Source organism: Microcaecilia unicolor, chromosome 1 (genome assembly GCF_901765095.1).
Source record: "Microcaecilia unicolor chromosome 1, aMicUni1.1, whole genome shotgun sequence".
NCBI classification, from domain to species: domain Eukaryota; kingdom Metazoa; phylum Chordata; class Amphibia; order Gymnophiona; family Siphonopidae; genus Microcaecilia; species Microcaecilia unicolor.
The window spans coordinates 24404403-24426644 of NC_044031.1; the positions used below are offsets into that span (position 1 = coordinate 24404403).

General features: G+C 46.9%; 2 protein-coding genes across 2 annotated transcripts in view; one reads left to right on the forward strand and one right to left on the reverse strand.

Moving 5' to 3' along the window:
* Positions 1 to 22242, reverse strand: part of LOC115463370 (gastrula zinc finger protein XlCGF26.1-like) — a 952960-nt gene that overhangs the window by 678332 nt on the left and 252386 nt on the right. The window lies entirely within an intron of this gene.
* LOC115463343 (oocyte zinc finger protein XlCOF6-like) overlaps positions 1 to 22242 on the forward strand; it is a 389691-nt gene that overhangs the window by 15116 nt on the left and 352333 nt on the right. The window contains exon 4 of the mRNA XM_030193759.1: positions 4386 to 4484. Coding sequence (XP_030049619.1) covers positions 4386 to 4484 — 99 coding nt within the window. The remainder of the gene's footprint in view (positions 1 to 4385; positions 4485 to 22242) is intronic.

Here is a 22242-nt window from a genome sequence, read left to right on the forward strand (position 1 = left end):
ATGGGCAGCATAGCCTTCTTCCCATCCAAATCATCTTGTTTCCTGTCTCTGGTTCTGCTTCCCTCTGTCTGGGCAGCATCGCCTCCCTCCCATCCATCCATGGGCAGCATAGCCTTCTCCTCCCATCCATCCATGGGCAGCGTAGCCTTCTTCCCATCCAAATCATCTTGTTTCCTGTCTCTGGTTCTGCTTCCCTCTGTCTGGGCAGCATCGCCTCCCTTCCATCCATCCATGGGCAGCGTAGCCTTCTTCCCATCCAAATCATCTTGTTTCCTGTCTCTGGTTCTGCTTCCCTCTGTCTGGGCAGCTTCGCCTCCCTTCCATCCATCCATGGGCAGCATAGCCTTCTTCCCATCCAAATCATCTTGTTTCCTGTCTCTTTTTCTGCTTCCCTCTGTCTGGGCAGCATCGCCTCCCTCCCATCCATCCATGGGCAGCATAGCCTTCTCCTCCCATCCATCCATGGGCAGCGTAGCCTTCTTCCCAACCAAATCATCTTGTTTCCTGTCTCTGGTTCTGCTTCCCTCTGTCTGGGCAGCATCGCCTCCCTTCCATCCATCCATGGGCAGCATAGCCTTCTCCTCTCATCCATCCATGGGCGGCGTAGCCTTCTTCCCAACCAAATCATCTTGTTTCCTGTCTCTGGTTCTGCTTCCCTCTGTCTGGGCAGCATCGCCTCCCTTCCATCCATCCATGGGCAGCATAGCCTTCTCCTCCCATCCATCCATGGGCAGCGTAGCCTTCTTCCCATCCAAATCATCTTATTTCCTGTCTCTGGTTCTGCTTCCCTCTGTCTGGGCAGCATCGCCTCCCTTCCATCCATCCATGGGCAGCATAGCCTTCTCCTCCCATCCATCCATGGGCAGCGTAGCCTTCTTCCCAACCAAATCATCTTGTTTCCTGTCTCTGGTTCTGCTTCCCTCTGTCTGGGCAGCATCGCCTCCCTTCCATCCATCCATGGGCAGCATAGCCTTCTCCTCCCATCCATCCATGGGCAGCGTAGCCTTCTTCCCAACCAAATCATCTTGTTTCCTGTCTCTGGTTCTGCTTCCCTCTGTCTGGGCAGCATCGCCTCCCTCCCATCCATCCATGGGCAGCGTAGCCTTCTTCCCATCCAAATCATCTTGTTTCCTGTCTCTGGTTCTGCTTCCCTCTGTCTGGGCAGCATCGCCTCCCTTCCATCCATCCATGGGCAGCATAGCCTTCTCCTCCCATCCATCCATGGGCAGCGTAGCCTTCTTCCCAACCAAATCATCTTGTTTCCTGTCTCTGGTTCTGCTTCCCTCTGTCTGGGCAGCATCGTCTCCCTTCCATGCATCCATGGGCAGCGTAGCCTTCTTCCCATCCAAATCATCTTGTTTCCTGTCTCTGGTTCTGCTTCCCTCTGTCTGGGCAGCATCGCCTCCCTTCCATCCATCCATGGGCAGCATAGCCTTCTCCTCTCATCCATCCATGGGCGGCGTAGCCTTCTTCCCAACCAAATCATCTTGTTTCCTGTCTCTGGTTCTGCTTCCCTCTGTCTGGGCAGCATCGCCTCCCTTCCATCCATCCATGGGCAGCGTAGCCTTCTTCCCATCCAAATCATCTTGTTTCCTGTCTCTGGTTCTGCTTCCCTCTGTCTGGGCAGCATCGCCTCCCTTCCATCCATCCATGGGCAGCGTAGCCTTCTTCCCATCCAAATCATCTTGTTTCCTGTCTCTGGTTCTGCTTCCCTCTGTCTGGGCAGCATCACCTCCCTTCCATCCATCCATGGGCAGTGTAGCCTTCTTCCCAACCAAATCATCTTGTTTCCTGTCTCTGGTTCTGCTTCCCTCTGTCTGGGCAGCATCGCCTCCCTCCCATCTTTCCATAGGCAGCATTTGTTTCAGTTTTCCGAGAATAGGATTGTAATCTGCAGTGAATCCAAATGGAGATATTGTGGAATATAAGTCGAAAAGAAAAGCTGCAAAATACACACTCAAAAAATGTGATTCAAAGAACCCTGCACATAATTTATGCACAAAGTCCCCAATTATATCATTATTATGTATTGTGTATTTTAATATATATATTTTTTTCTTTTTAAATTTGAAAAAAACATAGAGGAAAAAAGGCCTCAGCAGTCAAGGCTTAAAGCTGCAGCAGTGATAAGCAACCTGTGTGCAGTTGTTTCACCATTCATTCGGAATAGTGCATCACCTTGAATCATCGCCCCCCCCAATATTTAAATATTGTATTTTCAAAACTGTCCTTTTTTCGCAATAACCATTTGTAAATACTGCCTTTAAAATGTTTATGCAGCGAGGAAACGGAAGCATTTTATTTCACTTCTTTACAAAAAATCACAATATAAGTCACCCATAGCATAGCATTTCCTCTCTTTGCTCTTCTCTTCCCCTCCATCCTTGGGCAGCAGTTTCCTCCCTTCTGTCTTCTCCTTCCCTCCATTCATGTCCAGCATCTCCCTTCTTTCTTTCTTCCATCCCCTATTTCCAGCACCTGTCCCTCTCAAGCCCACCTCACCCCTTTGGTCCCACATCTCTCTTTCTTCCTCCTTTTCCCTCAGGTCCCAGCATCTCTCCCTTCCCCTTATCTCTCACTCTCCTTATCCCTGCCCCCATGGTCCTGTATCTCTCTTGCTTCCTTCTTTTCCCATGTGTCCTGTCATCTCTGCCTGCCTATCTGTCTCTCCCCTCCCCTGCCCCTGCACTCTGGCATCTGCCCCCTTGTTTAATACAAGAGAACCAATTGGGTTTTGTACTAGAGGGATTATATTAAATGACTCTTAAAGGGGATGGGGCGAATTCCCTATGAGGAAAGGCTAAAGTTTCTAGGGCTCTGCAAATTGGAGAAGAGACGGCTGAGGGGAGATATGATAGAGGTCTATAAAATAATGAGTGGAGTGGAATGGGTAGACGTGAATCACTTGTTTACTCTTTCCAAAGATACTAGGACTAGAGGGCAGGCAAAGAAGCTACTAAGTAGTACATTTTTAACAAATCGTAGAAAATATTTCTTCACTCAATGTGTAATTAAACTCTGGAATTTGTTGCCAGAGAATGTGGTAAAGGCGGTTAGCTTAGTGGGGCTTAAAAAAGGCTTGGGTGACTTCCTAAAGGAAGAGTCCATAGATCATTATTAAAATGGACTTGGGGAAAACCCACTGCTTATTTCTAGAATACGCAGCATAAAATGTATTGTACGGTTTTGGGATCTTGCCAGGTACTTGTGACCTGGATTGGCCACTGTTGGAAACAGGACGCTGGGCTTGTTGGACCTTCGGTCTGTCCCAGTATGGCAATACTTATGTGCTTAGGATTCTGTATGGAATCTTGCTATTCTTTGGGGTTCTACATGGAATGTTGCTACTCTTTGAAATTCTGCATGGAATCTTGTTATTCTTTAGAATTCTAGAATCTTGCTACTCTTTAAGGTCCTACATGGAACATTGCTATTCTTTGGGGTTCTGCCAGGTACTTGTGACCTGGATTGGCCACTGTTGGAAACAGGATGCTGGGCTTGATGGACCTTCAGTCTGTCCCAGTATGGCAATACTTATGTGCTTGGGATTCTGTCTGGAATCTTGCTATTCTTTGGGGCTCTACATGGAATGTTGCTACTCTTTGAAATTCTGCATGGAATCTTGTTGTAATTTAGAATTATAGAATCTTGCTACTCTTTTAGGTCCTACATGGAACGTTGCTATTCTTTGGGATTCTGCCAGGTACTTGTGACCTGGATTGGCCACTGTTGGAAACAGGATGCTGGGCTTGATGGACCTTCGGTCTGTCCCAGTATGGCAATACTTATGTGCTTGGGATTCTGTATGGAATCTTGCTATTCTTTGGGGTTCTACATGGAATGTTGCTACTCTTTGAAATTCTGCATGGAATCTTGTTATTCTTTAGAATTCTAGAATCTTGCTACTCTTTAAGGTCCTACATGGAACGTTGCTATTCTTTGGGGTTCTACCAGGTACTTGTGACCTGGATTGGCCACTGTTGGAAACAGGATGCTGGGCTTGATGGACCTTCAGTCTGTCCCAGTATGGCAATACTTATGTGCTTAGGATTCTGTATGGAATCTTGCTATTCTTTGGGGTTCTACATGGAATGTTGCTACTCTTTGAAATTCTGCATGGAATCTTGTTATTCTTTAGAATTCTAGAATCTTGCTACTCTTTAAGGTCCTACATGGAACGTTGCTATTCTTTGGGGTTCTACCAGGTACTTGTGACCTGGATTGGCCACTGTTGGAAACAGGATGCTGGGCTTGATGGACCTTCGGTCTGTTCCAGTAAGGCAATACTTATGTTATAACCTTTCTTTCTTCTTATACACAGGTATTAACCTCAGAAACCACCACCATTCTGTAAAACCTGATTAATGCCCTCTGCTTATGTCCAGCAGATCATGAGATCAGTCAAAAAAGAGAGGAGAATCGAGAAGAACATCCTGCTGAAATGGAACAAATCCTAAGACAATCGGGCATTGTCTGTGAGACTGTTTCCCAGGAGACTGAGAGGCGAAACACAAAGAATCTTCAGCAGGAATCAGAAGAGAAGCAGAGAGACCTTGCAGAAGATTCACTGACTGGAGTCACTCAGTATGAGACAAATGACACAGAGCTTCGAAACATCCCTGAGCATCAGGGACCTCCGAGAGGACAGAGATACTTCCAAAATAATAATAGTTCTCACATGACATCTGTCATCTGCCAGAGAGAGGGAAAAGCCTTTCTGTGTGAGATCTGTGGGAAAAGATTTAATAGGAAATATCATTTATCGTCACACCAGAGAACCCACACGGGAAAGAGAATCTTCACGTGTACTGAATGTGGAAAATGTTTCAAGTGGAAGTCGAACCTGACGTTGCACCAGAGAATCCACGCTCGAGTGAATACTGAATGTAGTTTGTGTTGTAAGGATTCCTTGATAAGCCGCACTGGGAGAGTATTTACATGTACAGAATGTCGTGAAAACTTCAGCCAGCGTTCAGATCTGAAATTCCACCAAAGCATCCACACTGTACTGAGTGTAATAAAAGACACCTTTGCTTACCAGATCTGAGGAAGCACCAAGAGATCCAAACAGGAGTTTGGAGACGAAGCTTCGAGTGAGAGAGAGAGAGAGAAAAAAAAAGTTTTGATGAACTGAACGTAATAAAATCTTTATCAAATTGGAGAACGAACCAGTGAGTACACAGAGCAACATAAAATTCAGGAGCAGCAGCTGGTGAATTGTCGTATATCACAGAAGCAGGGCCGTGCCAACACAGTAAGCGTGGTAAGCGCCGCAGGGGGGCGCCTGCCTTCAAGGGCACCGCGCCGTCGAGTTGTATTTAAAAAAAAAAAACCTTACTCCTCCGCTCCATCCCCGATTCCCCGGCGCTTTAAATTTACCTCGCTCCGCCTCTGGCTCCGACGTCTGCGCAGCGTCAGTGAAAGCGCTGCCTGTCTGACGTCTCTCCGCCAGCCTTTCCTTTGCTCGTTCGTTCCCTCTGTGTCCCGCCCTCAAGGAAATGACGTCAGAAGAAGGCGGGACACAGAGGGAACGAACGAGCGAAGGGAAGGCTGGTGGTGAGACGTCAGACAGGCAGCGCTTTCACTGATGCTGCGTCAGAGGCGGAGAGAGGTAAATTTAAAGCGCCGGGAAATCGGGGATGGAGCGGAGGAGGCTCAGGCCAAACCCAGCCATTTCCTCCATCCCGTCCCAGACGGCAGCTTGGGGGAGCAGCGCTCGGCTCTTTGGCACCTCCCAGCTCTTCATGCGCCTTGGAGCCAGGCAGGTCCGGGAGGGGGGGGCGCGCGCCAGCCAGCCGACTGGTAGTCTGCAGGGGGGGCCAACTGATGGTCTGCAGGGGGGTGCCAGAGACCCTAGGCACGGCCCTGCACAGAGGAGAAGAGAATGCAGTTTTCTTCTCAAGTCATGCAGAGTACCTTCAGGTGAAGACCCTGCTGTACAAAATCCATACCAAAATCTCGGCAAGCCAACGCTAAAATTGGAAGTACGGTGAAAAAAAAGAAAAAGGAAGCATGCGTACTGGCTGCATGTGTCCTAGGATAAAAAGCTGCCTACCTGTATTTTACTCACTAGGGCTAAAGTTGATGGTAACGATAGTGCAGATGAAGATAACATCCCTGCTGCATCGAAAGGCCTTGGTGAACTCTTGTTGGCTGACCCACTGCAGCAAAAGATAAAGCGCAGAAGTTGATGTCGAAGTGAAGAGGGTTAGCTGCAATTAGAGTGGTCCCTTGTAGATAATAAGCATCCTTCCGCAGATTACTGAAGACCCATCTATTTGAATCAATTTACGGAAAGAACAAAAACACATAGAATCCACACTGAATGTTCATCAATGCATCATACATCCACCTATGATCTCCCATCCCCCATAATTCCACATTACTCATACATTTACTCACAGAAATATGTACACCATATGCCTTTGTGTCTTAACACTGCCCTTAAGCTTCCCATTGTCTCCTCCCAATGTCTCAAAGTTAATATCCCAATGCGATTTTCCTAATGATAATTCGATTATCTCGCATAACTTGTACAATATAACCCATAACCAAGTTGTAACAAATGTATTTTCATTATTCTTATCTTATTGTAAGCCACACTGAGCCCGCAAAGAGGTGGGAAAAAGTGGGATACAAATGCAAACAATAAATAAATAAATAAAGAGGAGAGAAAGCTAAAATACTTACCTGTAGCAGGTGTTCTCCGAGGACAGCAGGCAGATATTCTGACGTGTGGGTCACACGTCAGAATATATGCCTGCTGTCCTCGGAGAACACCTGCTACAGGTAAGAATATTATGCTGCCTGCTTGTCCTTGGAGGATATACTGATGAAATCTTAAAATCAAGAGAGTATACCAAGAGAGGTTGCTGATTCATGTTTGCATCTTCTGAACATATAACACATCCAGAAACCGTTGGATAATACTCATTAATAATTTTTATAATTTTTTTTCTGCTGTGAGCCAAAAAACTGTGTTTAAATCATATATAAGTGCTCAGTGAAGTGCATATTACTCGGGCGAGTCATCTGGAGATGTAATATGGCATAAGAAACATCATCGCACTTATTCCCTCCCTCACCTCCTATAATGTTGAGATGGAATATTGAGTGGGTAACCTGCTTATAATCGAACGAGAAAAACGCCCAAGTTCCGACCTAAATCGGGAGATGGACGTTTATCTCACAAAAACGAATAAAGCGGTATAATCGAAAGGCGATTTTTGGACGTTTTCAACTGCACTCCGTCGCGGATGCGGACAAAGTTGATGGGGGCGTGTCAGAGGTGTGGCGAAGGCGGAACTGGGGCGTGGTTATCTGCCGAACAAAGATGGGCGCATTTCACCGATAATGGGAAACAAGTATGCGTTTTTAGCTAGAATTTAGGACACTTTTCCTGGACCCTGTTTTTTTCACGAATAAGGCCCCAAAAAGTGCCCTAAATGACCAGATGACCACTGGAGGGAATCGGGGATGACCTCCCCTGACTCCCCCAGTGGTCACTAATCCCCTCCCACCACAAAAAATGATGTTTCACAACTTTTTAGTTTCACCCTCAAATGTCATAACCAGCTCCCTGGCAGCAGTATGCAGGTCACTGGAGGAGTTGTTAGGGGGTGCAGTGGACTTCAGGCAGGTGGACCCAGGCCCATCCCCCCCCCCCACCTGTTACAATTGTGCTGCTTAATGCTTATTAGTCGTCCAACCCCCCAAACCCACTGTACCCACATGTAGGTGCCCCCCTTCACCCCTTAGGGCTATAGTAATGGTGTAGACTTGTGGGCAGTGGGTTTTGAGGGGGATTTGGGGGGCTCAACACACAAGGGAAGGGTGCTATGCACCTGGGAGCTCTTTTACCTTTTTTTTTGTTTTTGTAAAAGTGCCCCCTAGGGTGCCCGGTTGGTGTCCTGGCATGTGAGGGGGACCAGTGCACTACGACTCCTGGCCCCTCCCACGAACAAATGCCTTGGATTTATTCGTTTTTGAGCTGGGCGCTTTCATTTTCCATTATCGCTGAAAAACAAAAACGCCCAGCTCACACATTGTTGAATAAAACATGGGCGTCTATTTTTTCCCAAAATACGGTTCGGTCCACCCCTTCACGGACCCGTTCTTGGAGATAAACGCCCATGGAGATAGACGTTTTCGTTCAATTATGCCCCTCTATAAGGAGATTATACCGCACTATCCCGACCTGCCTGCAGCTAAGTACTTTTGTAATCATTTTAGTGTTATTACCTAGTTAGCTCAACATTATAGGAGGTGAGGGAGGGAGGGAATAAGTGCGATGATGTTTATTATGCCATATTACATCTCCAGATGACTCGCCCGAGTAATATGCACTTCACTGAGCACTTATATATGATTTAAACACAGTTTTTTGGATCACAGCAGAAAAAGAAATTATAAAAATTATTAACGAGTATTATCCAATGGTTTCTGGATGTGTTATATGTCTATATACTTTGAAACCAGGACATAGAGTTACCCCAGTGGAAAGTGAGGTGCATCTTCTGAACGCCAGAAGGAAGCTCACTTTGGCACGATGCAAGAACGACGGAGAGCAGTAGCAGTAAATTAGAGCTTGAGATCATACGCCACATGCCCTAGCTTGGGATTGACGTTCATTACCGTCATACTAGGCGCAAAATTAACATATTTGGAGAGATTACTTCCATGGTATGTTCAAAACTAACCCAAGTGGAAACGTTACCCCCGGGAGCAGAATACCATCCTGTGGTGATCCCGTTTTATAAAATCTATTCCAAATTTCAGCAAGAGTGGTTGGAAGGAAAAAATGAGGAACCCCCTCCCCCCATATTCTGTGTAGTGTGACCTAGAGCTGCACGAGCAATTCTGGGTGTATTCTGAATTGCGAGCGCAACTCAATTGGTTAGCAAGCCAATTGGTACCGATAATTGGATGTTAAGCAATTCTCAGCACTAATTAGAATTGATGTACACCACTCGCTAAGCATATTCTATAACGTCAGCGTAAATTCTACCTTGCGGATCCCAAAAGGGGGTGTGGGAGGAGCATGGGCAGGTCGTGTGACATTCCTAAAATTTACGCACAGTGTTATAGAATAACCCCGTTCTGCGCCTAAAGTTAGGCATGGGCGTTTACACCAGGTTTTCCTTGGCATAATTTGCTGCACCTAAATTCTAGTTGAGTGGACGGGCTTAGGCGTATTCTGTAAACCGCGCCTAACCCGGTAGTAATTGGGCATTGGCAGTAAGGGCTCCCCCCCCCCCCCACCTAAAATGGCTGCATGGCCATTTCCTAAAAGCAAGACATACCTTTTACCTGCTGCGGTAAAAGGGGGCCTCGGCACGCGTCAAAAACACATGCCGACACCATCGCAGTCCCCCTTTTGCTGCAGCTTGGTAAAAGGAGCCCTCGGTGACATTAATCCTCTATTGAATGATTTACATTGGTTAAGATTGGAATCTCGCATTCGATTCAAGATTATATGTGAAGAAGATGAAATTGAAAAGATGTTCAGGGATGCTCTTTTGCATTTCAGGGTCCGAGAATTTGGACTGATTTGCCTGTGTCTATGCGGTTAATACCAGAGTATAGTTGTTTTCGTAAAGTATTAAAATCTTACTTATTCTCATTGTAATGTTCCTTTATTGAATGGAATGCTTAACATTTATTGTATGTTATACCTGAATGAGATATTATTCTTGTGAACCCCTTTGAAATTTTGATAAAAGTGGTATATGAGATGCGGAATAGAATATGCACACGTTAGCAGTAAAGTTGAGAGTTTGCGATCACACTCTGGTTTAAGAGTGCGGTTCATTACTGTCACGTAATGCTCAAAACGAACCTACTGGGGAGCATCTCCTCTGGGTGAAACCTTTTAAATGTACTGAGTGTAGTACAAGCTTCATGTGCTTTCTCTAAAGCACCAACCCCTTAATTTTATATATAGTGCTCAAAATTGCATGTACTAAGTTGGGTGCACATCCAAATTGTGCATGCAATTTAATTGCTTAAGGAGCCAATTAGAAGAAACGGAGAAACATGACAGCACGTCAGAGCCAAATGGCCCATCCGGTCTGCCCTTCCACAGCAACCACCAGGGCCGCAGGGGGCGGGCAGGGGGGACAAAATTCCCCTGGCCCGGGCCTCCAAGGGGGGTCCAGCGCCGCGGTCCCCTCCACCCGCCCACCTCCGTCCACCACCGGGCCAGGCCCCCCTGAATTCAAATCCGTCCCTCACTGACCCATTCCCCACCTGCCTACCAGCTCTATGGACAGACGACCCTCTTCTCCTGGCACCTGACCCAGCCTTTAAAAAAAAAATCTGTGAAGCGGCGGTGCAGCACCTCGCGTCTGTCTGCTCTGCGTGTAAAGGAAGCAAATTGCCTCGTCGGCTGGCCTTCTCTCACTGTGTCCCGCCCTCTGATGTAATTTCCTATTTCCAAAAGGGCAGGACACAGTGAGAGAAGGCCAGCCGACGAGGCGATTTGCTACCTTTACACGCAGAGCAGACAGACACAAGGCGCTGCACCACCACTTCACAGATTTTTTTTAAAGGCTGGGTCAGGTGCCTGGTGGCAGAAGAAGAGGGTCGTCTTTCCACAGAGCTGGTAGGCAGGTGGGGAGTGGGGCTCAGATGGGAGAAGGGGACTGGGTCGGGAGGGGGATCATATGGGAGAAGGGGACTGGGTCGGGGAGGGGGGGCTCAGATGGGAGAAGAGGCCTGGAACTGGGGTCTAAGAAGGGGGCAGGAGGGAGAATGGGGCCATGCCAGGGGCAGATGGGAGAATGGGTCTGGGGCTGAAAAGGGGGGCCCTAATGCAAGGCATGTGGATGAATGGGACTGGAACTGGGGGCTGAAAAGGGGCAGGGGCTGAAACTGTGGGGACTGGGGTCTGAAAAGGGGACAGGGAGAAGTGGCTGGGGCTGAAACGGGGGACTGATGGGATAGTGGGGCTGAAACTGGTGGCTGAAAAAGGGGGGCAGGTGGGAGATGTGGGCTGGGGCAGGTGGGATAATGGGGCTGGAACTTGGGGCCGAAAAGAGGGGGCAGAGAGAGAGAGGGGACAGATCCTGGATGGAAGAGGGAGCGAGAGGGAGGGCAGACCCTGGATGGATGGGAGAGGGAGGACAAATGGTAAATTGAAGGGGCAGAGGGAAAGGGCAGACAGTGGATGGAAGGGGGAGAGAGAGAGGGCAGACAGGCAGATGGTGGATGGAAGGGGCAGAGATAGAGGGCAGGCGGGCAGATGGTAGATGGAAGGGGCAGAGATAGGGCAGGCGTGGATGGAAGGGAGAGAGAGGGCAGACGTGGATGGAAGGGAGAGAGAGAGGGCAGACGTGGATGGAAGGGGGAGAGAGGGCAGACATTGGATGGAGGGGATGGCAGAGAGAGAGCGAAGACAGATGCTGGATGGAAGGAAGACAGTGAAAAGAAGATGAGGAAAGCAGAAACCAGAGACAACAAACTGTAAATAAAATATATATTTTTATTTTTTTGCTTTAGGATAAATTAGTATTGAGTTGTGTTAATAAATGTTTATAAATAGAACATGTAAATAAGGTAATCTTTTTATTTTTTATTGGACTGGATGGACCGTGCAGGTCTTTTTCTGCCGTCATCTACTATGTTACTATGTTCAGAGACCAAAACCCCCTTCCTCAGGTCAGGATAGGATACTGTAACAGCACTGTACTGTATTGACCTGAGGAAGGAGGTTTTGGCCTCTGAAAGCTAAATGTATTAGTCCAATAAAATGGTATTATTTCATTTTCTATATTTGTTTTATTTCTATTTGTTAATTTGTAAAGTGGTGATTGGTATTTGTTAGTTTTTTCAAATTTACATTTTCTGTTTCTGTGGTGTTGCATTGTATGCAGAATCTGGCATTGACTGTGCAGGATCGACGATCTGTATTATTCTGCCTGGTTTCATTTTACAATAGGTATGCCTAGTACTGGATTTTGGAGGGGGGTGTTAAAGAATGACCGGCCCCCGGGTGTCAACTACCCTAGGTACGCCACTGTCATAGCGCCTCACCTCGACCTCGCTCCATGTGAAAGAAGCGCAGCAGCGGCAGTCTGCTGATCGCCTCCCTTCAGGCCTTCCCTCCCTGTGTCCCACCCTCGTCTGATGTAACTTGCGCGAGGATGGGACACAGGGAGGGAAGGCCCGAAGGGAGGTGATCTGCAGACTGCTGTTGCTACGCTTCTTTCACACGGAGCGAGGTCGAGGTGAGGCACTATGATTTGAATTCAGGGGGGCCCGGCCCAGTGGTGGACGGAGGGGACGGGTGGAGGGGGGCCCAAGGGTGGCCTTGCCCCGGGCCCAGCACAGTCTCTCGGCGGCCCTGGCAACCACCATCTCCTCCTTTCCCTAAGAAATCCCACGTTTTCTTAAATTCAGACACAGTCCTCGTCTCCTTCACCAGGAGGCGATTCCATTCGTCCACCACACTTTCCGTGAAAAAGTATTTCCTTAGATTACTTCTCAGCCTATAATCTCATTCCAGAGTTTTCTTTCTTTTGAAAAAGGCTCACTTCCGTGTAAATTATTGCCCACGGAGATATTTAAATGTCTGTATCGTATCCCCTCTCTTCCGCCTTTTTTCCATAGTGAGGTCTATAAGCTTGCCCTTATATGTTTTATGATAGAGACCACTGACAAATTTTGTAGCCGCCCTCTGAACCGACTCCATCCTGTTTATATCTTTCCGTAGGTGCGGTCTCCAGAATTGCACACAGTACTCTAAAATGGGGCCTCACCAGAGACTTACACAAGGGCACTATCGCCCCTTTTTTCCTGCTGGCCATCCCTCGCCCTATGCACTCGAGCATCCTTTGCTAATAATTATTGGTGCCAGTTGGCAATAATTGGAATTTTAGTTGCACATCTTTATAGCAGTGGTGTAGCTACGTGGGGCCACGGGAGCATGGGCCCCTGTAGATTTGACCCTGGCCCCTCCTGCCGACTACCCTCTCGACCCCCCTCCCGCCACCAACCCCCCACCATCGTCAGGTACCTTTGCTGGCGGCGGACCCCAAACCCCGCCAGCCGAGGTCCTCTTTTCCGGCGCGGCTGCGTTGCTAATCTGCAAGGCTTCGTTCTGTTTCTGTGAGTCTGATGTCCTGCACGTACAACATGCAGGACGTCAGACTCACAGAAACAGAACAAAGCCTTGCAGATCAGCCAGCAATGCGGCCGCGCCGGAAAAGAGGGCTTCGGCTGCCGGGGGTTGGGGTCCCCCACCAGCAAAGGAACCCGACGGTGACGGCGGTGGGGAAGGGTTGATGGCGGCGGGAAGAGGGGGTCGAAAGGGTTGGCGCCGGGTGGGTCAAAGTTGGTGGTGGTGGTGGCGGCGCGGGGGGGGGTCAAAAATGTGCCCCCTCACCTCGGGCTCTGGACCCCCCTCCCGCCGAAGTCTGGCTATGCCCCTGCTTTATAGTCACTGTTCTATAAAGATGCATGCATCAATTTTTCCGCGCAGCTCAGAAAAGAGGGTGTGGCCATGGGAAGGGCATTTCCGGATCAGGGGTGTTTCTAGGATTTGTATGCAGCGTTACAGAATTTTTTTTTGGGGGGGGGGATCCGCAACTAATTTAGGCATGGGTATTTATACCAAGGTTCAGTTGATATAAATCCTCGCCTCCACAGTTGAGCGTGGATCAGGGTGCTAAGCGCTGTTCTGTAAACAGTGCCCAACTTTGAGTGCCGTTTATAAAATTGTGTTTGGTGTGCGTTTTTGGAGGGGGGAGGGGGAGGCCCAAATTTGGCTGCCATTTACAGAATTGAGTCCCAAATGTCCACGTCTTGAACTGCTAATCCTCGGAATTCCATGGGTTGATTATATGAAAGCTTTCAATGTTTTATTTTTTATTTATGTAGATTTTTGCTCACACCTTTTTCAGTAGTAGCTCAAGGTGAGTTACATTCAGGTACCCTGGATATTTCTCTGTCCCAGGAGGGCTCACAATCTTAAGTTTGTACCTGAGGCAATGGAGGGCTAAGTGACTTGCCCAAGATCACAAGGAGCAGCAGTGGGATTTGAACCGGCCACCTCTGGAGGTGCTCTAACCACTAGACCACTCCTCCACTCCAGAATCTTGCTATTCTTTGGGGTTCTACATGGAATGTCACTACTCTTTGAGATTCTGCATGGAATCTTGTCACTCTTTAAGATTCCAGAATCTTATTTATTTAGATTTTGCTCATACCTTTTTCAGTAGTAGCTCAAGCTGAGTTACATTCAGGTACTCTGGATATTTCTTTGTCCCAGGAGGGCTCACAATCTAAGTTTGTACCTGAGGCAATGGAGGGTTAAGTTACTTGCCCAAGATCACAAGGAGCAGCAGCGGGATTTGAACCGGCCACTCCTCCACTCCATAACATCCTAAACTCTTGGATAATGATTACTTTGTAATATACAGTATGAACCCGGATCAACTGAGTTCATGGAGTTTTACTCTGAACATGTGGCAAGCTGCACTCCATGTGAATTGTGAAAAAGTTTTCCTAATATCAAGATCCAGTGAGAAATACTTCAGACATCAATATGAAAAGTTCCTTCAGGACAAAGTTGTGATATTTCCCTGGCCATGAGGGAAGAAGCTCTGTCTTTGGGGCTATGGGCTTCTTTTATCAAGGCGGTCTACGGGCTCCCGGTGCGGTAATGCCGACAAAACCCATTCACTTTGAGTGGGCTCCGTCGGCATTGCTGTTCGACTTGATAAGGGGCCGTAAATTTCTTATGCATTAACCTATGTAACTGCGTAATACAATTTGGGAATCATACCTACATTTCCTATGAATGGTCTCAGTTACATTCTTTTCTAGACAACAGAGCAGGAACATCGTCCGATGTTTTAGAGTATATGGTACACCTGGGGAGTCTGTTTACTGAGCCACACTGGCGGCTCCCATGTGGCATTGCCGGCGCAGCCCTTTCAAATTGTCAGCACTAATGCACAGCCAGCAGCTTAATAAACCCCAGCACTGATTATTAGTGCTAATTATGACTAATGACAGGAAGTTTGATGTGTTTTTTAATGTATTTTGTGATTTATATTGTTTACCCCTTGAGGTATACAACTTGCTTACCCAAATGGTCTCATTTCCCATATTTCTTTGTTTTCTTTTATTATGGTTGGTTGGTTGATTTGATTGATGGATTATTCTTTTTCTTCTTTTGGGAATATTTTTCTTTTCCTTTTTCTAATTTCATACTTTTTCTTTTCTTTATATTTTAGCATTTGCGTTTTTTAATCTGTTTTATTCTTATTGTATACAGCTTTGTCAGTACATCCTTGTACCGGTATATGACATGGAAACAGTGGCGTAGCAAGGGAGGGTGGGGGGGGGGCGGTCCACCCCGGCTGTCAGCTCAAGGGGGGTGCTCCCTGCCAGCTCCCCCCCAGGGTGCAGCACGATGACACACACCCCCTCGGCGCATCAACACCCCCAGACCCAGTGCCTACCCTCAGCTCCGTCCAACCAGCTCCCGCACCCTACCTTTAAAGAAATCTCGAAAGCCATGGCGAGGCGCAGCGCCTCGCGCCTGCATGTAAAAGAAGTGTGGATCGTCTCATCGGGCCTTCCCTCGCTCTGTTTGTCCCGCCTTCCGCTGATGCAACTTCCTATTTCCGCAAGGGTGGGACAGACAGAGTCAGGGAAGGCCCGATGAGACGATCCACACTTCTTTTACATGCAGGCGCAAAGCGCTGTGCCTTGCCTCGCCACGGCTTCCGAGATTCTTTAAAGGTAGGGTGCGGGAGCTGGTTGGACGGAGTTGAGGAGGGTAGGCACTGGGTCGGGGGGGGGGGGATGCAACAGCAAACCGCCCCGGGTGGCAGCCCCCCTCGCTATGCCACTGCATGGAAATAAACTAAACTGAACTAAACTTTGTCAATAAAAAACATTGGTAATAAAAAAAACATTAAAACAAAACAAAAAACTTCAGAAAGATTCCCTGTCATCACTTTTTTTTTGCCTAGCACTAAATCCACCAAGTACCCATATGAACTCATTATGCTATAAGTTAGTGATGGGCAACCTTTTGAGCTTGGTGTGTCAAAATTCGCCAAAAAACCGAGCATAACTCGGGTGGTGTGTCACTTCGAGAAAAAAACCATAATTTCGTGATATTTATAGTTTAAATAACAAAAATGTGTAATTTTAATATATAACTGTATTTAATAAACCAAAAACTAATTATTTAACTTACCTGCCGCTATTTCTAATGGCGGGAAACGGCACCCATGATTTATTCTCCCTTTTTGTTTTCCCTCTCTCATAACGAACTGCTACAAACAAGCAGTGAAAGGAGCATTATAAAAGCAATGAAAAGTGATTTCTTAGCTGGACCGGTATTTTTAGGAACTTCCCAAACAAGTGTGGAGCAGGAGCAGCAGTCAGTGTTCAAGCACAGCTGAGCTAAGGCTGCAACAGGATCACAGAGAGGAAGAAAGCGGCCACTGACCCGACTTTATTTGAAGAGAGCAGCAGCTGCCTGGGTTATTCGTACTCAGCACTCAGGTTCAACAGTGAATGACAATTGCCTCGAGCCTCAGGCAGTTTTTTCACCTGGCTGAGCTACAACTACAGTAAGTTGTGATTGGTTGTAGGGAGCCTGTCTGGCGCCTAAAAGGGCACTCCTAATTGGATGATTCTGACGAAGAGGACTGCTGGTTACCAAGGCTGCGAGGTGGGGCGGCGCAGGGGGGTTCCGACTCGGAGGGGGGTTCTGAAGCTGCGATAAGACCACCAACGCCCCTGTCGCCCCTGCCTAAGACTGGCCCTGGCAGTAAGAGCAGGTAGGCTGGGTTCTATTTGCTGCTGGCTTTCAACCCGCGTGTCATCCAAAATGGCTACGCGTGTCAGTGCTGACGCGTGTCATAGGTTCGCCATCATGGCTATAAAGTGAACCTTAAACACAGAGGTATTAATGATTCTCAGATAATACCACATTTAATGAGGAGCCCTTCACTGACGTGCCTGTTCCTTTTTAATCACCAGTGGAAGCTTTTCCAGAGTTCATTCCATGGAAGTAAAAACAAGCCAGTCCAGGTTTTCCAGTTAACCAAACATGCCTTTGTATTGTTTTTCCACACCAGGCCTTCAGTGTCAGAAACTAAGTTTCAAGGCAAAAGAAACACCTCTGGTCTGAAAGCCAAAACCTCAGCTGAAGTGTATGCTGCTTAGCAGCAAAATTAAATACAGTTCTAGTCAAAAGTCCTTTAGCCTCCCAAGCACTGGCACCTCTAGATATAAATATTTGGGGTGGTAAAAGGGAGGCAAGTCAAAGCAACATTTCCATACATAACCCCCTTCCCCCCCCCCCCCCCCCTCCGCTTTTAAATTTGCAATCTTCTATATCAGGGGCGGGGGCCAGAGCCTGAGGTGGAGGGGCACATTTTGGTGTGCCGCCCCACGTCCGCCTCACCTCCCCCTGCCGCTCTGCTGCTCCTCACCCACTGCTGCAGCGAATACCTTGGCTGGAGGGGGTCCCCAACCCCCGCCAGCTGAAATATCCAGTGCCAGTCTCCGGTGTCGCCGCATAGCCTGCCCTGCTCTGTCTTCCCCTCACGTCCTGCATGCTCCTTTTAGTGAAATTGACATGTTTGAAAATATAAGTAATGTAAGTCGACATGTTTCAAAATAGAAGTGAGATCAAATTTAAATGCTACCATCAATAACGAACAACAACGTGGATGTAGTAGCTGATAGGTTTGCTTCCTATGTTTTGGGTGTACCAAGATGGCAGGTACAGGGAGACAGCTTCAGCTTTTTGACGTCATGCCATCTCTTGTTCTCAATCTAATCTCCTTGGGTTGTCCTGCAACTGCCCCTCTCCCACCAATCCTGTCTGTTGCATGGATTTCTGGCAGTCATCACCTTATCCGGTAAGAGGGTTTATTCTCCCCTTTCTATTGTTTGGTTGTGGTTCCCATGATAAGATATTGTCTTCAAACCTATTGAGTGTTACAATCGTCTAATGCTACCAAACCTGTCTTACAGCTCCCCTGGGGTTAATCCTGTAGTGTGAATGCAATGGGGATTGTTTTTCTATCACAAGCTGTAAAACTCTTATGATCATTCAGATTGAATAGTTACCTCCGCTTTTCTGTATAAAGACTTATTGGTCTATTCTCCGGCAAAGACCTCCTCTCTTTCTCAGCCAAACTTGGCTCCTTTCGTCTACCTGCTATCATTGCCTGATCTTAGGAGACAAAAATGGGAACGGAAGCTGGGTGTAACCTATACTCCTACAGAATGGAATTCCATGGAACAGTCCTTGGCAACAAAAATGATCATTTCCAACTTTACAGAAAACAATGTTAAGCTTATTTACCACTGGTATTTAACTCTTGACATCTTAGCACGTGGTACCCTCATAAGTTTGCCTCATGCTGGAGGAACTGTGGAGCAAGAAGCACTTTGGGACATATCTGGTGGACCTGCCCGAAGGCCAAGGCTTAAAAAAGAAAGTATTTGTTTTCAGATTCAGTGGATAATGGGTCTGCAAAAACCTTGGGACCCTGGCATTTTTCAGCAGATCTGCTTGTTACATGCTGCTAAACTTACCTTGGCCTCAGCATGGAAGAACCCAGGTGTTCCTACATTGCTTAAATGGATATCAAGACTGTACTGCCATTAGATATTAAAAAAGAAAACTCTTGCTCCTTGGCAGAAAGTCTGGGGATGTTTGAAACTCGAGCTTTGTGGGTGAATGAGGCATTACCTCTCTTAGTAGTAAATGACTTGTTAGATCTCTGTACTTCTTCCTCCTCTTGATTATTTTTTAAAAATTAGTATTTTGTAGGTTGTTTTATTCAAATCTGTTTTTTTTAATGGGGTAAAAATTGAGAAGATTCATATGTTGTATATTTTGTAGCCTTTTTTTGATTTGACACCATTTTGATCTGTACTACAGTGAGACGTGTTTGCTATATTACGTGCTCTGTTAATATGTTTCATCATGTAGATGGAAAGCGATGACCACAAATGCTCGCAGTCTAAGCAATAAAGTTCATGACCTTCAAGCCCTGATGTTGGAGGCAGACTTAGACATTGTTGCAATCACAGAGACGTGGCTCAATGGTTCCCATGAATGGGATGCAAACATACCCGGCTATAATCTATTTAGGAAGGATAGAGAGGGTCGAAAAGGTGGAGGAGTAGCTCTGTATGTGAGAAATGATATCGAGGCAACTGAAATGTCAGGGACCTGGGGAAAGGAAGAAGCGATATGGATCACCTTAAAAAGAGATGATAAAACCTCTAAACACGTGGGTGTTGTCTACAGACCTCCGACACAACTGGAGGATCTAGATAAAGATCTGGTCACAGATATCCATAAGTTGGGAAAGAAGAGAGAGGTGCTGTTGCTGGGAGATTTCAATCTGCTGGATGTAGATTGGAAAGTTCCATCTGCGGAATCAGAAAGAAGTAGAGAGCTCGTGGATGCTTTCCAAAGTGCTCTGCTCAGACAAATGGTGACGGAACCCACGAGGGAGGGAGCGACGCTGGATCTGGTCCTCACAAATGGGGATAGTGTGTCAAATGTCCGAGTGGGTGCCCACTTGGGTGGCAGTGACCATCAAACGGTTTGGTTTGATATGGCTGCTGAAGTGGAGGGCAGCCACTCAAAAATCAAAGTCCTGGATTTCAAGCGTGCTGACTTTAGTAAAATGAGGGAATACCTGAGGAAGGAGCTGATGGGATGGGAGGATGAACGAGAAGTGGAAGGACAGTAGTCCAAGCTGAAAGAAGCTATAAATAGGGCCACAAACCTTTATGTAAAGAGAGTAAATAAAAGCAAGAGAAAAAGGAAACCGATATGGTTCTCCAAACAAGTGGCTGAGAAAATAAAGGCTAAAGAGTTGGCGTTCCAGAAATACAGAAAAACTCAAGAAGAGGAACACGGGGAGGAATACCGGATGAAACTGAAAGAAGCCAAGAGAGAGAGACGTCTGGCGCATGCGCAAGCGGAAGAACAAATGGCTAGAAATGTAAGGAGGGGTGGCAAATTTTTCTTCAGGTATATTAGTGAAAGGAGAATGACTAAAAAGGGAATTGTGAGGCTGAAAGATGCTGAGAACCGATATATAGATAATGATGAAGAAAAAGCAAATTTGCTAAATAGATACTTTTGTTCTGTTTTCACAGAAGAAAATCCTGGAGCAGGACCGCAATGGACTGGCAAAAGTACACCTGAGAATGAAGTGGATAGAGCACCGTTCATGGAAGAGAGTGTGTATGAACAACTTGGAAAGCTAAAGGTGGACAAAGCCATGGGGCCGGACGGGATCCACCCCAGAATACTGAGGGAGCTCAGAGAGGTTCTGGCGGGTCCTCTTAAAGATTTGTGTAATAAATCCTTGGAGACGGGAGAGGTTCCGAGGGATTGGAGAATGGCGGAGGTGGTCCCTCTTCACAAAAGTGGTGATAGGGAAGAAGCTGGAAACTACAGGCCGGTAAGCCTCACTTCAATTATTGGAAAAGTAATGGAAGCGATGCTGAAGGAAAGGATAGTGAATTTCCTGGAAGCCAATAAGTTGCAAGATCCGAGACAACATGGTTTCACCAAAGGGAAATCGTGCCAAACGAATCTCATTGAATTCTTTGACTGGGTGACCGGAGAATTAAATCAAGGATGTGCTATGGACGTAATCTACTTAGATTTCAGCAAAGCTTTTGACACGGTTCCCCACAGGAGGCTCTTGAATAAACTAGACGGGCTGAAGATAGGACACGAAGTGGTGAACTGGATTAGGAACTGGTTGATGGGCAGATGCCAGAGGGTGGTGGTAAATGGAGTTCGCTCAGAGGAGAGAAAGGTGAGTAGTGGAGTGCCTCAGGGATCGGTGCTGGGGCCAATTCTATTCAATATATTTGTGAGTGATATTGCCGAATGCTTACAAGGTAAAGTTTGCCTTTTTTGCGGATGACACCAAGATTTGCAACAGAGTGGACACCCCGGAGGGAGTGGAAAGCATGAAAAGGGATCTGAGGAAGCTAGAAGAATGGTCTAACGTTTGGCAATTAAAATTCAATGCGAAGAAATGCAAAGTGATGCACTTAGAGAGTAGAAATCCACGGGAGGACGTATGTGTTAGGCGATGAAGAGTCTGATATCTACAAACGGGGAGAGGGATCTTGGGGTGATAGTATCTGAGGACCTGAAGGCGACGAAACGTGTGACAAGGTGGTGCCGTAGCTAGAAGATTGCTAGGCTGTATAGAGAGAGGTGTGACCAGCAGAAAAAAAAAGAGGTTTTAATACCCCTGTATAAGATGTTGGTGAGGCCCCACCTGGAGTATTGTGTTCAGTTTTGGAGGCCGTATCTTGTGAAGCATGTTTAAAAAAATGGAAGCGATGCAAAGAAAAGCTACGAGAATGGTATGGGATTTGTGTTACAAGACGTATGAGAGACTTGTTGACCTGAACATGTATACCCTGGAGGAAAGGAGGAACAGGGGTGGATATGATCAGACGTTCAAATATTTGAAAGGTAGTTAATCTGCAAACGAACCTTTTCCGAAGAGGGGTAAGGCGTAGAACTAGAGGACATGAAATGAGATTGAAAGGGGGCAGACTCAAGAAAAATGTCAGGAAGTATTTTTTCACGGAGAGAGTGGTGGATGCTTGGAATGCCCTCCCGCGGGAGGTGGTGGAGAGGAAAACAGTAACGGAATTCAAACATGCGTGGGATAAACATAAAGGAATCCCGCTCAGAAGGAAGGGATCCCCAGAAGCTTAGCCGGTGGTGGGAGGCAGGGCTGGTGGTTGGGAGGCGGGGATAGTGCTGGCAGACTTATACGGTCTGTGCCCTGAAAAAGACAGGTACAAATCAAGGTAAGGTATACACAAAAAAATGGCACATGTGAGTTTATCTTGTTGGGCAGACTGGGTGGACCGTGCAGGTCTTTTTCTGCCGTCATCTACTACGTTACTATGTTACTATCATAAGGCCAAGGCTGAAAGACCCAACCAAACCCCAATCCAACAACAGCAATTACCATCCAATTGCTAACCTACCATTTTAGGAAAAATTGCAGAATCATTTTACCTGTTCCTGTTTAAACTTTTACCGTTCACTGTTCTACTTTTTTGATAATAAACCTACTGGTCTGTTAGTTCTGTTGTCCTGGACTGACTAAGAATCCTAGCAGTTTGTATTCTCAGTCTGTGGGTGTTTTCTGGGAACTGTGGGACCCCTAGGATTGTGGCCCCAGTGCTCCTAGAAACCAC